Source organism: Podarcis pityusensis (genome assembly GCF_964106645.2).
Source record: "Podarcis pityusensis genome assembly, chromosome: 8".
NCBI lineage: Eukaryota > Metazoa > Chordata > Lepidosauria > Squamata > Lacertidae > Podarcis > Podarcis pityusensis.
In genome coordinates, this window is record NC_138033.1 from 73,403,631 (window position 1) to 73,423,408 (window position 19,778).

Consider the following 19,778-nt stretch of genomic DNA (forward strand, 5'->3'; position numbering starts at 1 on the left):
GTTGCCACATCTCTATTCTGCACTAGGGTTGCTATGGAGGAGTCTGGGTTTTGGACTGGAGAAAGTTAAGGGTTTCTTTTTTGGGGGGGGCGTTGCTTGAAGTTCCTTAGTGGTGAAAGTTCAAGCATGCAGACACATCTTTGAAAGTACAGGTAAATGGCCCAGAAAAGCTAGGAAATAGCTAGATGCTCCCACCTGGAAGATGGGAGCCATTTTGGCAAAGGTGAGTCAACCCACTGCCATCCAACTGAAGGGACAAAGCAAACTAGGGAGGGATGTGTGTGTCAGAGAGAGACAGAAAGAGAAGGAACAAAGAAAAGCTGCAGTAATTAGAATCGGACAGAGAGGAAAGTGCTAGGCCAGCTCAAGACATTTTGATGGAAAGGGAAGGACCGTGTCTCAGTGGTAGAGCATTTGCCTTATGTGCAGAAGTTCCTAGGTTCAATCCCCGGCCCCTCCAGAGAGGGCTGGGAATGAGGAGAATTTTCTATCATTTCTAAGTGGAGGAATACTCAGCTCTGCAATCTACCCAAACTCTGAAGTTCGCTGTCCCCATTCTGAGGCTACAGTCTATAAACACACACCTAACTGGGAGTAAGTCCCATTGAAACCAGTGGGATTTACTTCTGAGCACAGGATTACATGGGAAGAGGGCTGAACTGCCGCATCAGGTCTGCAAACCTGTCCTAGATTTTGCTATAAGAAAACAACAACATTCATGGTTGCAATCTAAAGAAAAATTCAAAATGCTACATCCTGTCCCTAAGAACAGAAGCAGAGCCCTGAAGCTGGATCAGGTCAGAGGGTGGGGAATCTAGCCCAGCATCCTGCCCCCAACACTCAGCAAAGTCTACAGAGAATCACAGGAATATTTCGCCCAACATGGGGTTCGAACCTACAACCCTGAGAATAAGAGTCTCGTGCTCTACAGACTGGAGGATGTGAAGGCAATGGGCTGCCCATGTATGTGTCTCCCTCAGCATCTACTGTACAGAGACAGACTTCCTCTAAACATGGAAGTTCCATTTAACTAAGCTCCGGGTTATAGCTGTCAATAGGCCCTTGTGGGAGTGAAAGGGAAGGAAAAGTTTTAAATTTACTACTTTCCCCCTTGAACATGATAAGAACATACAAAGAGCTCTGATGGATTGGGTCAAAAGGCCCATCCTGTTCTCACAGTGGCCAACAAGATGCCTAATACAGTGGTACCTCAGGTTAAGAACTTAATCCGTTCCGGAGATCTGTTCTTAACCTGAAACTGTTCTTAACCTGAAGCACCACTTTAGATAATGGGGCCTCCCGCTGCCGCCGCACAATTTCTGTTCTCATCCTGAAGCAAAGTTCTTAACCCAAGGTACTATTTCTGGGTTAGCTGAATCTGTAACCTGAAGCGTCTGTAACCCAAGGTACCACTGTATGAGCAAGCGAGATCTGAGTGCAACAGCAACCCTCTCCTGTGGCTTCCAGCAACTGGGATTCAGAAGCATACTGCCTCCAACAGTGGAGGTAGAACTTAGCCATCAGCGTTAGCAGCCAGGGTTAGTAAGCTTCACGCGACCTTCAGGGCAGGGACCTATTTTTCCCTGCAAAGTTAGGCATACTGGTGGGGCACCACAACAAAACAAAGTAATGGTGCAGTCAGAAATTTTTTCAATGGGCTTAGCTATTAGCTTTCTTAGTAGAAAGCTATTGCTTAGCTTTCTACATGCTGCATCCACTATCGACAATAATACTTATGCCTAGCTACATGTTCATTTATATTAAGGCAACCCTAGTTTTAGGTTGCATCTGAGAGCCAGCATGGGCAACATGCCAGGGTTCGATCAGAGATGCCCTGTATCGGAGGCGGTCCATTCTATGACAGCCCTGGTCCAGTATGCAGTATGCACTTGCTGTTCTAGATCAGAAGAGGCCACCAGTCTGTATAACTCAGCATCACCCACAATGACTGGCAAGCAGATCTCCAAGGTTTCAGTCGGGGGGACATTTCACTGTAAGGTGCTATAGAAATGTCATAATAGTAATAAATAGCAGTTCCACCTACACAGAGCCTTCTGCATCTCCCGCCAATTCTCACCCTCTTTCTCCATCCCATTTGTGACTCTGCCACCCCCCCAAGCCAGCTGCCACAGCTGCCGCCCTGCAGAAGCCCCAGCCTTAGCGGGGGCTTTAATGAAGCGTGTCATGAGGGGATTAGCACTTGCACAGTGTGCGAGAGGGTGGCGGCGGTGGAGGGGGGGAAGCAGGGGGCAGGTCCTGCCTTGAAAATGCACCACCCGCCTGCCACCCAGAAAGAGACAGGAAAAAACGGCGACCCTGTAAGCAGAAAGGGCGTCACGGCCTCCCCTGATGCATTCCCAATTGGCTGGGGGAAGGGGGTGGGCAAATTATTTGGAAAGCAGGGGTCCTGAGACCCACAGTGAGGCCTCCTCCTTTCACTGGCAGGTGAGAGAGCCGGCTGTGCTTAAAGAGGCACCTTTTGGGGTGCCTCGTGGGAGGTGGTTTGAAAAACGAAATAAACACTGGGCTGTAGCCCAGTGCTTGTCCTACTCAAGAGTAGACCCATCGATGCTGTGGCTAACTTAGGTCCAAACACTTTAATTGGTTTAAGAGTAATAGACTTAGTTCTTATTGTTATATTTAGCTTAGGACACTTAGAAACATATGGTAATAGTATTAATAAAGGTGACATACTTGATTCAGGTTAGAAGCATTAACATAGTTTGACCGGTTCCTCCTTCTTAGCCCTGCTTTGTGGGACTCTTTCTTGGAAGGGGAACATGGCACACTGGAACAAAGGAAGCCGCCTTGGTCTCTCTCCAGGGTTTCAAGCAAGGGATACCCTGAGCCCTACCTGGAGATGCCAGGATCGGAGCCTCCTGCCTGCAAAGCACCCCTTTCCCTGAAGGGACCTGTTGTTCTAAATGTCTGGCTTCCATAGGATTCTAGGAAGCTGCCTTGTACCAAGTCAGATCACAGGCTGATGCTCATGCTGACTGGCAGCCGCGCTCCAGGGTTTCAGGCAAGGCTCTTCTCCAGAGCTCCCTGGAGATCAAGCCCGGGACCTTCTGCCTGCAGGGCATGTGCCTCATAGGGGCCCTGGAAGCTGCCTTGTGCAGAGTCATGGGACCAAATTGGTCCATCTAGCTCAGTAGCATCGCTACCAACTGGGACTCCAGGATTTCAGACAGCCCTAGCTGGAGACGCCAAGGGGCCTTCTGCTTGCAAATCAGATGCTCTGCCACTCAGCTCTGGCCCTGCCCTCCCTGTTGAGCAGGTCTTCTCTCTGTTCCAAGTATACAGCCACCTTCTCATTGCACATCTCAGGATCCCTTCCCCTGAAGCTGATATTCTCTCTCTCAATGGAGTGTTTATAAGAAAGAGGCCTCGGCTGACTCTGGTGCCAAACGAACAGACGGGGTTTTTGTATCCTGACCGGAGGCCTCACACTGAGCCACTTCATGATCCCCGCCTGGCAGTGATGGATGTTCCAGAAGGGCCTCTTGCCTTGGGGGTTATTCCCCCACCCACCTTCCTCCCCGCTCAATGCACAGGGTTAACCAGCAATTTTAAGTTCTACAGCTCAGACCTCCAAGCTGCTTGCACACAATTATCAGGGGAAAATCGTCAAAAACCCCAGGATGTAAATAACAACCGTAGATTTAAAAACCTTCTGCACGCAAAGAATTATTGCTATTTTATCATTTATTTAAATATTTATCATTTGTTGTTGTTTTTACTTATTTATTTTACTTTTTATTAACAACCTTTTATTTAACATTTATTTATTTAAATATTATTTGGATACAGCGGTCTTAACAATGAAACCTCCCCCCCCCCCCAATCTTTGAAGGTGTGGCTATCCTGTAGAGGATAGTTTGAACGATATTCTTCCCTGTGACGGATGAAACAACTTTTGCGCGGTCTCTGGGGTAACTGTATGCTGGACATTTGGATAATTTGTATGGATTAATATGGATAAATTATGTTAAATTACAACCCCAATACCTGTTAGAGGGGTTGGGAATATCCTTCATTTGAAATCCCAGAGAGCTACTGCCGGTCAGTGTAGACAATACTAAGCTACATAGACCAAAAGTCTGACTCAGTATAGGGCAGCTTCCTTTGTTCTTATAATGGTAATACTGGACTATACAACAGGGCTTTAGTGTGCAATCCTCTGCATACATACTTGACAGAAAGTGCTCTTGAACACGGTGTGGCTTACTTCCATGTAGGATTGTGTAGTCAGCAGTAGCAGGCAGTATTTACTTACTGGTATTTAGGGAACGTGGATGGGCATGACCAAGCCACAGTAGACTTACAAAGACACAAAGAAGTGCAGACAGTTGTGGTACTGAGTGCAGTATTCAGCTTCTTGAGATATATACTTTTTTATTAGAAAAAAGAAATGTTTTTTCAAAGATCCCATAAGTTTCTAGACCCTATGAGGTGGAGGCAAGACCTGGCAAAACCTCAGAAAGCCAGAGGCGCTGAGACAAGATTTCCAGTAGCTGGGGGTGGGGTGGACGCTTTAGTGCCCCATGACTGGGATCAGCAGAATAAATTTTGAATAATTTATTCAGCTTGCAGAATTCAGTTTGTTAGGATGCAGAATTAAAGCAAGCAAGCAAGCAAGCAAGCAAGCAAGCAAGCAAGCAAGCAAACAAACAAACAAACAAACAAGGAACAGCGCAGCCCTCCAGGAATCTGAAAGCAACTCTTGGCCTTGTTGATTTGCAGAGAAAGTAAGAACCCAAAGCCCCAGGTTTTCCCTTCCCCTCCTGAATATTTGGGAGTTTACCTGAGTGTACTCAGCACAGCCGGACAAACCGCCCACGAAACTGCAGACGTCCTCCACTGTCCACTTGCTGACGTCCTCCAGCGCTGGGCTGTCTTCACCATCCAAGAAGAGACCTCCCATGCTGCCTGGAATGGGGGAGAAGGTTTTTAGAGAGTTGGGAAATTGGGGCGGGGGGGGCAGGGGAAACATAAATCACGCAAGTCCCACACGGACAGCCACACTGCTGCCAGGCCTCCCTTGCTGCCCATTGCATTATTTTCCTCCAGCCACACATCCATCTTTAATGAACTGTCAATTAAAACACCAGGCAGGGTCAATTTGCCCGCCGAGGCCTCCCGGAGATTCCTAGCCCCGAGGGTGGGGAAGCCAAGAGAATGACAGCGGGGCTGGGGGGGGGGATGACACATTTCCAACTAATGTCTTCAATGTGCTTAATTTTCTTCAGCTGCAGTCAAGGGAGGGGTGGGGTGGGGAGTAGAATCCAGCAAGGGCTGCAAACTGAAAAGCAACATCAACAGCTCCCAATAAGGCCAGCCAGCAAAGGTCTCTGACCACCTCTAAGTATGTGCTCAGGACAACAAAGGAGTTCAAGGAAGTGGCAGCTTTTCAGGAACATGGGAAACTGAATTATACTGAGTCAGGCCACTGGGTCCATCCAGCTGAATATTGTCTACACTGATTAGAAGTGGCTTTCTGGGAATCTCTCTCCCAGTCCTACCTGGAGATGCTAGGGACAGGACGTGAGCGATTGGAAGAAGGCACACTCAAAACAGAAACTCATGCAGAGACACAACAGGCAGCCCCCTTCCTTTTAGGGAACAGGTTGAAGAGCTCGCTGGTAGAGGGATGGAAATGCTACCTGCTGTCAGGCAGCTTGTTATCACAGAAAACTGCAATGCCAGTCGCATGGCTTAGTGATAAGCGCACCCGCTGTTCATGCAGAAAGTCCTGGGTTCAATCGCTTGTTATCTCCAGGTAGGGCTGGGAAAGATCCCCTATCTGAAACCTTGGGAGAGCCACTGCCAGACAGTGTCAACAACACTTGAGGAGGACCCAACAGCCTTCACTGAATCAACTTGTTTATAAAACTGTGAAATCTGCCAGATTTGACAGAACTCTTGCTAGTGAAATGCAAATGCCTGTGAAATTCAAAAGTCTGTATACTGCCCTAAGATGAATTAAGAGAAGGGATGGGGAAACCAGTGGCCCTCCAGATGCTGGTCTCCCACTCCCATCAGCCCCTACCAGCCTGGCCAATGGTCAGGGATGATGGGAACTAGAGTCCAACAACCAGAGGGCCCACAGGTTATGAGCCACCCTTGATCTTCAGCTGCGTACACACCATACAGTTAAGGAACATCTCACCCACTGCATTAAAACTGGCACCTGTAGTTCATTAAGGGTGCTAGGAATTGTAGATTGGTGAGGGGGTAAACTACAGCTCCCAGGATTCTTTTGGGGATGGGATAGGCTTTAAATGTATGGTGTGTATGCAACCTAAGTGAAGGCAGACATTCACCTCTTTAGTAATCTCCTAATCCAAGAGACTTGCGTTTTTTCCAGACCTGAAGCTGTTTTTGCCAAACATTGGAGATCTTTCTCTCTTTCTTCCTCTCTCTCTCCCCCTCCCCCTCCCCACCACCCACCCATTTGAAAGAGTGCGGCGCTGACTTGGTAAATAGAGGAAGTGGAATTGAACTCAATTATTCCAGGCACAGCTAAGGCTCCGGCGAGACGCCTCCATCTGCAGCCGGAGAAGCAAGCGTCTCCGAAGGGATCTGGCAGTAACAGCCAACTGGTTCCAAATGATGCACTTCCTCCTTCCAGAGGCCGGCCAAGGATAGCAGCTCGGCCGAGTAGATGGGAACGGAGGAGAGCCTCCTCCTCTGTACTCGGCTGGGCAGCTTGAACCTCAGCACTTTGGCTCTGCAACGGGGGCATCGCTCCGGACCCACAGGAAAAATAGGGCAGTGCTCTGATCCAACCCTTCCATGGGACCAGAAGCTGTTTTCCAGAGGGGCTTTTCCAGCCTCCAATTTCAGGGCTGGCTTCTCTTGCCAACTTTTTAACCAAGCCTGATAGAAAAAAAACCTGGTTTTGCTCAAGACACAGAGAAAGCGTTCAATGGCAAAGCACAAGCTCTGGCTCCGCCTACTGTTGGCCTCCCTTTCTTCTCCCACCACTACTTCCAGCACCCATTGACCGCCAATGGGCAGGTTAAACAAACTTTCTCCATACTAGGACAGCTCCTGCACTGAGCACAAGCAAGCAAGACTTTGCCGAAATAACTCTTCTCCCCAGTCTAGGTTGCCTCTGGTCTAGACAGCATTTTGTGGGAGGGATCAGGCATAAACCAGGTTTGCCTAACTATTCAGAGAAAGTACTGTTGCCCCAGGGCAACAAATACACTTAGAAACACATACACAAGGCAGAGGTTTGTGGTTACAGAAGCGATGAGGAAGTATCTGGATGTAGTCTAACCTCCGTATAACCTATGTCAAATAAACTCTGTACATAAAGGTTCAGAGGGAAGAGGACTTCTAGGCTGGACAGTTATAGAGTTCTGGCGGCACCTCAGTGTAGCTCCCAGAACTGGATGAAGGGCAGACTAGGAGGAATCATGCTCAGAACAGCAACTCATGCAGATTCCCATCAGGCATCCTCCTCTTCCCCTCAGCTGGGAAAGACTCGCAGTTTGAAATTCTGGATAGCTGCTGCCAGTCAGTGTAGACGGAGATCCGACAGACCAACGGATAAAGCAGCTTCCTGACATCAGGTGCCCATGGCAAGTGATTCGAATTCTTTCATTTGCCATGAAGGAAAATATTTCTTCTTCTTCTTCTTGAGGAAGAGGCACTCCCCAACACATTTTTTTTGGTGTGCCAACTCTCCCCTGAGCTCGCCTGTAAGAATCCACAAGTATTTTCCACACGGCCACACAAACACAGACCCTGCCAAAATATTTATCTCAAGACAGTTCATCCTCCCTTTCGCAGTCACCAGGAAAACACACGGAGAGAATGTCTGCTGGCGTAAAAAATTCTGAGCTGAAGGATGGGGGGGGGGGGGCAGGAGACAGAGTGATTTATTGGCAGTTACTGGAGGTGGGGGGGGGCAAGAAAGAGGAGATGCCTGATTTTGCCAAAATAAACAAGAATTGGTCAAAGCTCTGTGAGGACAAACAGCCACAGCGTGCAGAGACCCAAAAAATACGCCTGGTTCAGCTGACCAACCCTCCTTTCAGGAGGAGCGCATTTCTCTCTCAAACTCCCTCTTTCACCACTCTCCTCTCACAGACTCCAGTTAAATAGGAACAACTGACCCATGCCCGTGGGGGGGGGGGTATATCCAGGGATACTGAGAAGGCTTGCTGGTTTGGTGCCTTAAAGCCCAAATTCTTACTCAACCTCGTGCCCTCCAGCTGCTTTGGACGAAAACTACAAAGGAAGACAGGAAGCTGCGAATCAAATCATTTTGTCTATGTAGTTTGGTACGGTCTACACTGGCTAGTAGGGGCTTGCCAGGATTTTAGGCAAGGGATGTCTCTCCTGGAGCTGCTAGGGAGTGAAGCTGGACACAACGCAGACTCTCTGCCATTGTGCTGTGGTCTGTCCCTTAAGACACAGAAGCATAGGAAGCTGCCTTTTACTGAGACAGGCCATTGGTCTATCTCTTTGCAGCGTACACTGACTGGCAGCGAACCTGGGGTCTTCTGCATGCAAACAGATGCTCTATCACTGAGCTGTGGATGAGAGTCGTGGTCCAAAACAGTGGAAAGGCACCTGGAAGCCTGCCCTTTGCATTCTGCAAATAAAGAGGCGATTATTCTATTCCCAGCAGGTCAGGCTCCTGATTTTAATTGGGGAGGGGGTTGGCACTGGCACCTTGAACAGGCCCACCTCCTTGCCTCTGCCCATTTTCCTCCTCTCGGCCTCTGGGCCAAATCAGCACCACTGCCCACAAGGAGAAAGGCAAGGCAACTCCCCGCTGACGTCTTTTCCCCCTTTCGTCTCACATGCTTCACGCTCAGCTTCCCAGGATTTGGGCTCAGAGGACTCCTTTGAACAGCTTCGTTAATTAATTCCACACAGCTCTCACACCCGGTTCTCTCAAGGGATGCCAGTATGTGCGGGCAGAAGCAAGAAGTTTCAAAGCATCTCTCTCTGGCCCCACAAGATGCGGAGAAGACAGGAAGGGCCCTGCTAGACCACAGACACTGGCCCCAGACTGGCAACTGGTTTCCCACAGTGGACCTGAGCAAAAGCCATCGCCCTCTCCCGCTTGCCATCCCCAACAATTAGTGCATAGGAAGAGAGGGAGCTGCCTTATGCAGAGTCAGGCCACTGGTCCACTAAGCCTAGTGTTTTCTACACTGACTGGCAGCAGCTATCCAGGGTTCCAGGCAGAGAATCTCTCCCAGTCCTACCTGAAGATGCTGGAGATTGAACCTGGAACCTTTTGCCACAGTTCTTCCCTGAAGATGTAGCAGGATAGGATGCTGCCTATTCTGGCAGCTGGTCCATTGAGCTCAGTATTGCCTACCCTGACTGGCAGTGGCTCTCTGGGGTTTCAAGCAAGGGACATGCCCAGCCCTACCCAGGGATGGAACCTGGGACCTTCTGCATGCAAAGCAGATGTTCTTAGCACTGAGCTACAGCTCATGCCGTTGCTAATACTGGCTAGAATTCAAGCTATGTTAATAGTTGTGTGGGTCAAGGGGCTTATAATGGAACATGGGAACTGCTTGCCACGCAGGGCCAGGTTATAAGGGAGCAAGAGTGATTACCCTGCAAAGGATAGCTCATTAGGGCAAGTGGGATGCTGCCCCACCAAATTCAGTCTACACTCAGCCAGCGGCCCCACTTGCCTGCCTTCTTGTGGGTGATGGTGGACTCAGCGGGGAAGAGGAGAACAAAACTAGAATGAGTCTGCTCTGCCTGTCATTGGCTCTGGCTCCACCTACTTCAGGGTGCCTGGCCTTCCACCCCACATACCACCAGCCACCATTGCTTTGGAGGTGGAGCCCACACCGGCCCCTAGCAAAGGACTGCTAATTTCCTCAAGGTCGTGAGATTCCTATCCTCTCCCACCAATGTGGGTCCAAGAGGCCAAACAAGCCATAAAGACCAGGCACCTTTTCCCTCCCCCTGCATGGGGCCCATGCCACTGACCCACACAGAGAGCCGGGACGGGGGCTTAATCCATCTTGTTATTTCTTCCCCTGCCCTGCCGAGAGCCGGGAGAGGTCACCGAACGGCCCCGGAAGGCTGGCGTTAATTGCTCTCCAGACTGCAGATCGATAGGAAGATTTTAGCTGCTTGCTGGCTCCATCCTTCACCTTTTCCAGAGGACGGGGCCGGCCGGCGGGCAAGTGGGCGAGGGGGTGGCGGCGGTGTATGAGAGAAGAGGTGCGCGGCTGAAACGAGATGAGGTCATTTTGGCAGCGGCTGGGGTTTTCATAAGGCAGCTTGGGGAATTGACCCGGCAATCGACTGCCGTGTCGATAATTTTCTGTCACTGGGGATAGAAAATGGCTCTGCGCCTCCAAAGTGCCGGAGGAGCCAGCCTCCTCCCCCTGGCTCATCCCCCCCCCCAAGCCTGCTCCAACACCACCACTGTTCCCCCTCCCTGGAAAGCAGCCAGCCTCGTTCAGAGCCTCCTGGATCATTTGTGGATATTAAATCTCTACCCTTTCCCCTTTCTGCCCTCCATCTTCCCGTCAGCCGCTATCTGGGTCTTCCTGCTTGCATTATCTAGCTTTCATCCCCGGCAGGAAGGCAAGGCAATGTGTACACACACACACACACACACACACACAACTCACACGCGCACGCTGTCTCTTGGGGAATGCATCACTATGAACACAGAAAGCAGCTTTCTACCGAGTCAGACCATCAGTCTGCCTAGAGCAGTACCGTCTACACTGACTGGCAGCGGCTCTCCACGGTTTCAGACACAGATCTCTCCCAGCCCAACCTGAATATGCTGCATCTCTGCTCTGCCTCCCCAAGAAGAGTTGGCTTGCATGCGTGAACAAGCCACCGGTGATAAAACTGCCTTACCACCCTGTGCACAAACATTTTTCAATGGACACAGTGGCAGATTCAGGGAAATGTAGAGAATCAAGAGTGAAGGAATGGGCCCAAGGAGCAAGGCTGGATGAAAGCGCTTTGGGGCCCCAAAATAAGGAACCTCTTCCTTATTGCATTGCAGGGGGTGGGACTAGATGTCCCCCAAGGTCCCTTCCAACTCTAAAATTCTATGATTCTGTTATTCCGCCCCCCCTCCTCAAAGCAACACATCAAATAAGGTACCACAAAATTAGTCTTGCGGCATCTTTTTAAAAACTGTATCTAGATGAGCCCTATTAAGCTTAAGACTTTCTGAAATTAATGGACCAAAGCTAGTCATGTCCGTTAACTTCAGTGGGTGCAACCCTTATCAATTTATTACAATATTAGGTTTTGTTAATGATGAGAAAAACCTAAAACTTCTGAGCATGCAAAGTTTCATTGTAACTCTCACCAGAACAAACACAAAAACCATTTTGCTGAAAAGAAAATACTCTGTGCATGACAGCCACCTTCAAACATCTTAAGGCAGGCTTCCTCAACCTTGGCCCTCCAGATGTTTTGAGACTACAATTCCCATCATCGCTGACCACTGGTCCTGCTAGCTAGGGATCATGGGAGTTGTAGGCCAAAAACATCTGGAGGGCCGAGGTTGAGGAAGCCTGTCTTAAGGGGTGTCACATGGAAGATGGAGCAAGCTTGTTTTCTCCTACTCCAGAGGCCAGGACTCGAACCAATGGATTCAAGTTACAAGACAGGAGACTCTGACTAAACATCAGGCCCATCTTTCTGATGGCAAGAGCTGTTGGACAGTAGAACAGACTCCCATAAGAGGTGTGGATTCTCCTTTCTTAGGTTTTTTAAAGCAGAGGTTGGATGGCCATGTGTCATGGATGCTTTAGTGGAGATTGCTGCAATGGAGGGGCTTGGGCTATGATTCTATGTGCCATTTCAGTTTTCCGTCACTTAACCCATCACTGTTTTTCCGCACTTCCCAGCTTGGCCCAGCATAACCTACCTCACATGGGTGCTGTGAAGATATATAAGAATGTTGAGGAAACACGTGTCCATGAATGAGGCCAAGCTCTGCCCTAGTAACAATTACCATGCTGTTTTTCTCTCTCCACACCATACATTTAAAGTGGATGGCTTCCTCCAAAGAATTCTGGGAATTGTAGCTTAGTACTCACAGAAATACAATTTCCAGCACCCTTGACAGGTTTTTTTTGGGGGGGGGAGAGTAATGTGCTTTAAATGCGTGGTGTGAACATCAGACTGAGCTACAGTTCTAGCAGCAGTTGTTTTCCTGCCCTGCGTACCAGCTCTGCAAACCTCGTGGTACACCAAAAAGGAGAAACCAGGAACGCCCAAATCACAAATAGGCATTCAAAGCCCCCCAGCTGAAACACGCTTTGAAAACACAGTGGAAGGGTTACAGGAACTGATATGGCCAAGAAAAAGCTACATCAGGGCTTGGAGATGCACCTCCTCTCACTTGCCCCTGCCCATCTGGGACCCATGCCCTGCTCTGCACGCTCTTAAAAACCCACATTTCCCTTTTAATCAGCCAGTAAGGAAACGCTCTTGCCAAGCCGCCTCATCTGTTGAGGTGGCTGGGGATATTCCATCACACCCAACCATCTGTCAGGAAGAAATCTCTCCTTTCTGCCCTGCCTTTGGTGGCGAGTGCCGGCGGGCTTGCCTTGACCCGATGAGCTCCTCTTGAAAGGAGGACGGCTCCATCACCCAAGTGGCTTGCATAGCCTCCATCTCTTCTCCCCAAAGCAGCTCCCTCCTCCTCCCCCTCCCCCACCAACCCACTTCAGTTCATGTTCCCTCTTTCTTTCCCTGGCTGAACATGCTAGGTAGCAAACAGGAGGAAGGAAAAGCAGAGGCTTCGAAAACAAGCCTGAAAGTTTCAGCTCGCGTTATGGCGGCACTCATTCACACGAAATGGCATTCCCCAATCTGGTGCCCTCCAGCTGTTTTGGACTACAACTCTCATCAACCTAAGCCAGAACAGCTGTCATTAAGAAGACAATATGTGCACTCTGAAACATGGGAACGCCCATGCCTGGGAGGTGTACAAGTGGAAAGTTCCAAAGGCAATTGTGCACACAAAATACCATGGGTGCAAACACTGAGATGGTTAAGAAGCATTCTGATAGGACTAAAAAGGTGCCCCCCAAATCCAGCTCAACTATACTTATGTCATGTCTTGTGACCACCCTGAGATCTTTTGATGAAGGGCAGTATATACATCTTAACAACAACACCTTTACCTATTCCTTTCCAAATCCTGAAAAGCCCATAATCATTTTTGCAGGTCCTTCTCTGTCGCCTGCCCAGCAATTTATCAACATCTGTCCTGGAGGAGGGCTTTCCAAGCAAGGCCAGGTTGACCTTGCAAGACCAAAAGGGCAATGAAATCACATTGCAACCCACTCAACCACACCTCACCTGCCAAGTATCAACTAGAGCTGGATGCACACACAAACAACAGCGGACATTAGGAGGGATTCTGGAACAAAAGCGCTGTAAGCCCAGCAGCCAGAGTATCTGCTTTGCATGCACCAGGCCCTGGGTTCAGTCCCTGGCATCTCCAGGTAGGGTTAAGAAGGTCCCCTGCCTGAAATCATGAGAGCTGCTGCCAGTCTGTATAGGCAACACTGAGATAGATGGACCAAGGCAGCTTCATATGTTACTGAACAGTATTCATTGTGTTGATGAATTTGCTGTTGTTTGCTTTATATGCTATTGTGTTTGATATTACAGTATTTGCAATGTTTTTTGTTTTAAATGCTATTGTGAGCAGCTTTCAACATTTGTTGTTGGAAAAGTTGAAAAGTTGATATAACTCAACTCAACTCAGCTAGGTCCTGAAATATAATATCCAAAGAGATGTTTAGGGTCACAAAGCTGGCCCAAGGTATCTCTCTCCCACCAGCAAAAGATACAAATGGTCTCCCCCCTGCCCAGTACAAAAATCAGCACATATTAAATAAATTATAACATTTAACAACACTTTTTAGCACCTCACAGGTAGGAGGGTGTAGAATTGGGTGGAAGTCAGCCTGTTCAAAGGGCCTGGAAAGCTCATTGCTGTTATTATTTGTTAAGTCCCTTTTCTTAGAGAGTGACCCAAAGGGACTTACATTAAAAGCCATTAAGAACAACCAAATAAAAAAACCTAAAATGGAGGAAGAGCCCTCCTGGATCAGGCCAATGGCCCATCTACTCCAGCTTCCTGTTCTCACAGTGGGCAACTGGAGGTGCATTGTGGGAAGCCTGCAAGCAGAACCCAAGTGCAAGAGCACTTTCGCCGCACCTGCGGTTTCCAGCAACTGGTATTTAGAGCCATTACTGCCTCCAACTCCAGAGACAGAGCTTAGCCATTGTGGCTGGTAGTCATTGATAGACGTATCCTCCATGAATTAAAAACACAGCCATACAGGTAAAAGGCAGGATTTACAGAGCCCAAATATGTCACAATGCCACCGTCAGAAACAATTAAACAATAACAAGAAAAGAAAAGAAAAACAACAGTAATACTGTATGAGAAAAAAAGGTTCTTATAACCAAACAAATCAGAAGGAAATAGAGGCCTGCTCCTCTTTAATTTAAACGTGTATCAGATCACCTTTCTTGGCCAGAGCAGAATCACAGCTTATGCGTAGTCAGACACTCTTTAAGAAAGTGGAAATACTGGGCTGGTGGGTGTTGTCATGTTAAAAGAAGGGAGAGAGAAGGGGTTCTCCACAGCGCCCCCTCCAAATCCAGAATCCAAGGCCATATCCACACAATATATTTAAAGCATTTTTTTGCCACTTTTAGCAACTACGGACAATTCTGGGAACTGTAGTTTATTAATGGTGTTGGGAATTGGGAAGTCAGTGAAGCTCAGCACCTTTATCAGACTACAGTTCCCAGGATTCTGTAAGGGGAGTCATGAATTTTAAAGGAGTGCAAATGCACATGGTATGGCTGTGAACCAAATTCTGCAAACGAAGGCACACTCCACCTGAAAATTCTGCACACTCCCAACGTCTGCTAGCGTTCTTAAATGTACCAATTCCACAGACAACCGTCGCCGCCACCTACCTGTGTGGAAATAGGGGCTCATGGTGTATGGAAAGCCAAATGGCAGCGGCTGCGGAGGTGGAAGTGAGGCCGGTGGGAGGTATTTTGCCTCGGTTTTGTTGATGACTGGGCCGAGGAGGTGGCTGGGTGACTCGGCGCTGGAGGAGCTGCAGGGGGCGCTCTGGCTGGCAGATAAATCGCCCAGTTCCTTGGCGCCATCGCAGGCTTTCGCTGCCTCTTTGCATTCCTTCAGCTCGCCAGCCAGGCTGCTGCTCTCGGCCTTCGTGCTGTCCAGCTTCTCCTCGCTCACGTCGGCATCGCTCTCAGAGTCCTTCATCTCCTCGTCGTTGCCATCAGGGGGGCGGCTCTCGGACAGCTCTTTGGATTCGCTCTGGCCAGGCGCCTCGGCCCGGTGGTGTGTGGACTTCCGGCTCCCCCTCCGGCTCCCTTGTTCCTTGGGAGGGGTGGTGGAGGCGCTGGGGACCCCGTGGTTGAGCGACAGGAGTGGGGTGTTGTTATGGCGGAGCACCAACATGGCGTTCCTCCGCGAGAGCTCGTCGCGGAGCGGGTGCCCCTCGGGAATGTCGTGGACGTTGCGCAGGGCTGGGTGGTCTGGCGGCAGGCCCGGGTGCAAGCTCATCGGGTCGCTGGCCAGGAGCCGCTGGCGGTGGAGGTTCTCCAACTCCTTCTGGCGGATGATCTCCGCAGACATTTCAAGCCTAAATGGATGAAGGCAAATGGGTGAGATGGGTTTGGGAGGAACTGAGAGGCTCAGGGTCAGAGTCCTACCTCTCTGCCTTGCAGCTGTGGGTAAACTACCCCCTCTTGTCTCCAAATTGCTGTGTCCCACAATTAAAATCGGATGTGAAAGTGATCTACCTCGCAGGGTTGTTGAGGGAAGGGGGGGGGAACCCATCTGAATACAAATGGAGTGTGATACTTGCACAAACTCAAAGCACTACATCATCTGAGGCCCTTCTTCATGTGCCTCCTCCATGAGAGGTCCGGCGGTTGGTAACACAAGAACCAGGGCCTTTTCTATGGTGGCTTCCCATTTGTGGAATGCTCTCTCCAGGGAGGCTTGCCTGGTGCCTTCAAAACATATTTTCAGGCGCCAGGCAAAAACCAGGTCTTTGGCTGATTAACATTCTATGGCTTTTTAAATATGTGTTTGGGGGAGTGTTATTGGTTTGTTTTTGTTTTATTATGTATTTTGTGTTCTCACTTGTATTTTTATGTTGCGGTCAGCAGTGGTTCAGCAATGCGTATTGGGTGTATCTACTCAGAGCAGACCCACTGAAATTAATGGGCGCAACTGAGTCACATCCATTATTTTCAATGGGTCTACCAACCCTTGGAAGCCAGTTTTATCCATCTCCCTTTCCGGCAATATTTTTCCACCCCGACATCCTTGCATCACCCAGGCAGTTCCGCTTCCCCCTCTCCCTGCTTCCAATTGGAAAGGGGAAGCTGGAGTCTAACCTGGGGAAAACAAAGTGGGAGGGGGGGCACTGCCAGGCAAACTGCAACGCTTTCCAAAACTCCCACATCCCAGGGAGATTCCCCAGCCTCCCATCTCTCCCCCTTAAGGGGAAGGGAGGTTGTCCGGGAGAGAGCCCTTGGAAGGGAACGATGATAAACGTGTCTGGCACAGCCTCCAACTCTTTGGCTCAATGAAGCGTACCAGCTAATCTCTCCTTCTCAAAGGATATGCATGGGAGATCAGGGATGAATTCATGGCCAAGGCCCCCACCTCCCACAGCTCTAGCTAGAACAGGGGTCAGCAACCTTTATCAGCCGTGGGCCGGTCCACCATCCCTCAGACCATGTGGTGGGCCAGACTATATATTTTTTTGGAGGGGGGGGGGAATGAACAAATTCCTATGCCCCACAAATAACCCAGAGATGCATTTTAAATAAAAGGACACATTCTACTCATGTAAAAACACGCTGATTCACGGGCCGGATTGAGAAGGCGATTGGGCCACATCCGGCCCCCGGGCCTTAGGTTGCCTACCCCTGAGCTAGAAGAAAGGGAGTGGGCCTCCTTCTTCTCCTCCTCCCCTCCCCAAGCTGTCTTACACGGAGTCAGATCCTTGGTCCACTTACTGTCTACACTGACCGGCAGTGGCTCTCCTGGGTGCCAGGAAGGGGGTGCTTTTCAGCCATACATGGAACTGCCAGGGCTTGAGCCTGGGACCCTTCTGCATGCAAAACAACTGATCTACCACTGAACTACAACCCTTCCCTTCCAACATCTAAGTCAGGCCATTGGCCCATTTAACTCAGTATTGTCTACACCGACTGGTGGTAGCTCTCCAGGCAGGGGTCTCTCCTGACCCAACCTGGAGATACCAGGGATTAAACTTGGGACCATCTACACGTAGAGATGCTCTCCCACTGAGCTGGGGCCCATCTCCATCAACTGTGTGCTTCTAACCTGGCAAGGTTCTGCTTCCTCAGCATCTCTTGTTGTCGTGCAAACATCTCCGCTTGGGCTGGCTGTAGAAACCCGTAACCTGTGGGGAGGGGAAAGATCCGGAGGTTAACACAAATGCATGGTTGTTCAGAAATACTACGGTAGTGTTAATTTCAGAAGTGTACCATCCCTTCACAATAGTCAATCAATAATAATAATTAGGGGTGCATTGCAACAACTAATGCTGATCTCCTTCTGCTGCATTTCAGCTAGATCTATTATTTTCTGTGCATATACATGGACAAATGATTTGGAGTGTTCCAATAACTTCTTTCGGAGTGACTTGAATTGCGTTTTCCCCAAAGTTCCATTTCACATAATAAAATTTGCTCAGCCTTCCCTTGAAACAGAAGCCCCTTGTTTGCAGTGTCCCTAACTGCTTAGCTTCGGAGAAGTTTCCCAAACTTGTGTCTCCACTTGTTTTTGGACTACAACTCCCATCATCCCTAGCTAGCAGGACCAGAGGTCAGGCATGATGTTACCGGTAATTGCAGTCCAAAAACAGCTAAAGACCCAAATCTGGGAAACCCTACTTTGGAGCATATTGAACAACAATTCCCTGGTGCCTTCTCCAGAATGACCCTAGGAGTCAATCTTCACTGGCTTACTCAACTCCTTTCACTCTGACTGGCTCCAAATCAGCACAAAGGATTAGAAGACTTCTTCTCAGTGGCTATAAAGCTCTCCTTTTCATGCTGACTGGATGTGCTAGGAAGATAGGGACAGAGACCCTGCAGCAGAAATAGTAACAGGTCTTTGATCTCCCCCCACTCCAGAACCCTGGACCACTGCACTCAAATCCAGCCTTTTGACGATTCAGTCCTGTTCCTAGGCCTCCCTCGGCCCTGCTCCCTAATATCCTGTTGGGGATGCAAGGGGCTAGCACCTTGGATTGTTTGCATTCAAAAGCATGCACTCCACCTCTACACTATGCCTTCTGACTATGAAGGATGACAGAGGGGGAAATTGGAAACTACTTAATTTACAATTCCAAAAGCAACACACAGGCAGCTGTGCTTCAAAATCCGTACTTCTCTGAATTTTTGCAATGCAGTTCTCCAGACAAGTAATATACACAAAGGCACATATATTAAGGGAACATTTGAATGAAAATGAATATATTAGCGAAAATATATAGATACAAAAACGTGTGTGCTAGGCAAAAGCACATACAAAAAATGTGTATATAATTAGCACAGTTGCACACAAAAATGCTGACAAATTTTCATGAGGACTTTTTTTTTTAAAAAAAGAGAAAAATATTGCAAACTGACATGGAAGACTAAAATTAGAACTGAAAAAAGTGGGAGATGGAAGGTTGTAGCCAATGCATGTCCGACTCAACAGGAGACAAACTGAAATTAGTGGCCACGACACAGGTCCATCTTGAGTTAAAACTTAGTTGGGATACAAAACCAGAGAAAACTGAAATGGACAGATTTGTCCATTGCTAAAGGAAGAACACCAAAACTGCATACCTCCCTCACTCCTTGAACATTTTGCTGCATGGCATAATCCTCAGCACAGACAGGAACACTCACCTGGTGTCTGACACAAGGCCGAAGGTACCCCTAAAAAGGGGGGTCTCAAGTGCGGGCCTAATGCAATGTGAGGAGCGTTCTGAGGTGACAGAAGAGGGGGTGGATGGGACATCTCCCTAAAGGGAAAAACAACACAAAGCAGAGGGAAGTTAAGCACTTTACTTGTTTGTGGGGAGGGGGGGAGTGTTGGGCCGCATCCACACCATCACTTTAAACAGCTATGGCTTCTCTCAAAGGATCCTGGGAGGACCTGTAGTTTGTTAAGGGTGCTGAGTTATGGAAAGGCCCCTCTTCCCTTCACAGACTTAAGAGTTCCCTGGGAAGAGGGGCTGTCTGTTCAACTACTGTTGACAACAAACTTTTTCAGCAGGGGACCAGTTCACTGTCCTTCAGACCTTGTGGGGGCCCAGACTATACTTTGGGGGGGGGGGGGGAATGAACGAATTCCTATGCCCCACAAATAACCCAGAGATGCATTTTAAATAAAAGCACACATTCTACTCATGTAAAAATACCAGGCAGGCCCCACAAATAACCCAGAGATGCATTTTAAATAAAAGGACACATTCTACTCATGTAAAAACATGCTGATTCCCGTACAGTCCGCAGGCCAGATTTAGATGGCAATGGGCTGGATCCAGCCCCCAGGCCTTAGTTTGCCTTCCCATGGTTTAATCATTAGGAGAACTGTAGCTCTGGGAGAAGAACAGGGGTCTCCTCACAACTCTCAGCACCTAACAAACTACAACTCCCAGAATTCTTTGGGTGATGTAGCCATGGCTGTTTAATGTGGCATGGTTGTG

At 48.9% G+C, this 19,778-nt stretch overlaps 1 protein-coding gene across 11 annotated transcripts in view; it reads right to left on the minus strand.

The window, feature by feature from the left end:
* SAMD11 (sterile alpha motif domain containing 11) overlaps nt 1–19,778 on the minus strand; it is a 297,706-nt gene that overhangs the window by 7,115 nt on the left and 270,813 nt on the right. For all 11 annotated transcript variants that reach the window (XM_081016053.1, XM_081016051.1, XM_081016046.1 and 8 more), the window contains 4 exons: nt 18,976–19,091; nt 17,396–17,474; nt 14,977–15,674; nt 4,805–4,929 (listed from right to left, as the gene is read on the minus strand). In XM_081016053.1, coding sequence (XP_080872179.1) covers nt 4,805–4,929; nt 14,977–15,674; nt 17,396–17,474; nt 18,976–19,091 — 1,018 coding nt within the window. The remainder of the gene's footprint in view (nt 1–4,804; nt 4,930–14,976; nt 15,675–17,395; nt 17,475–18,975; nt 19,092–19,778) is intronic.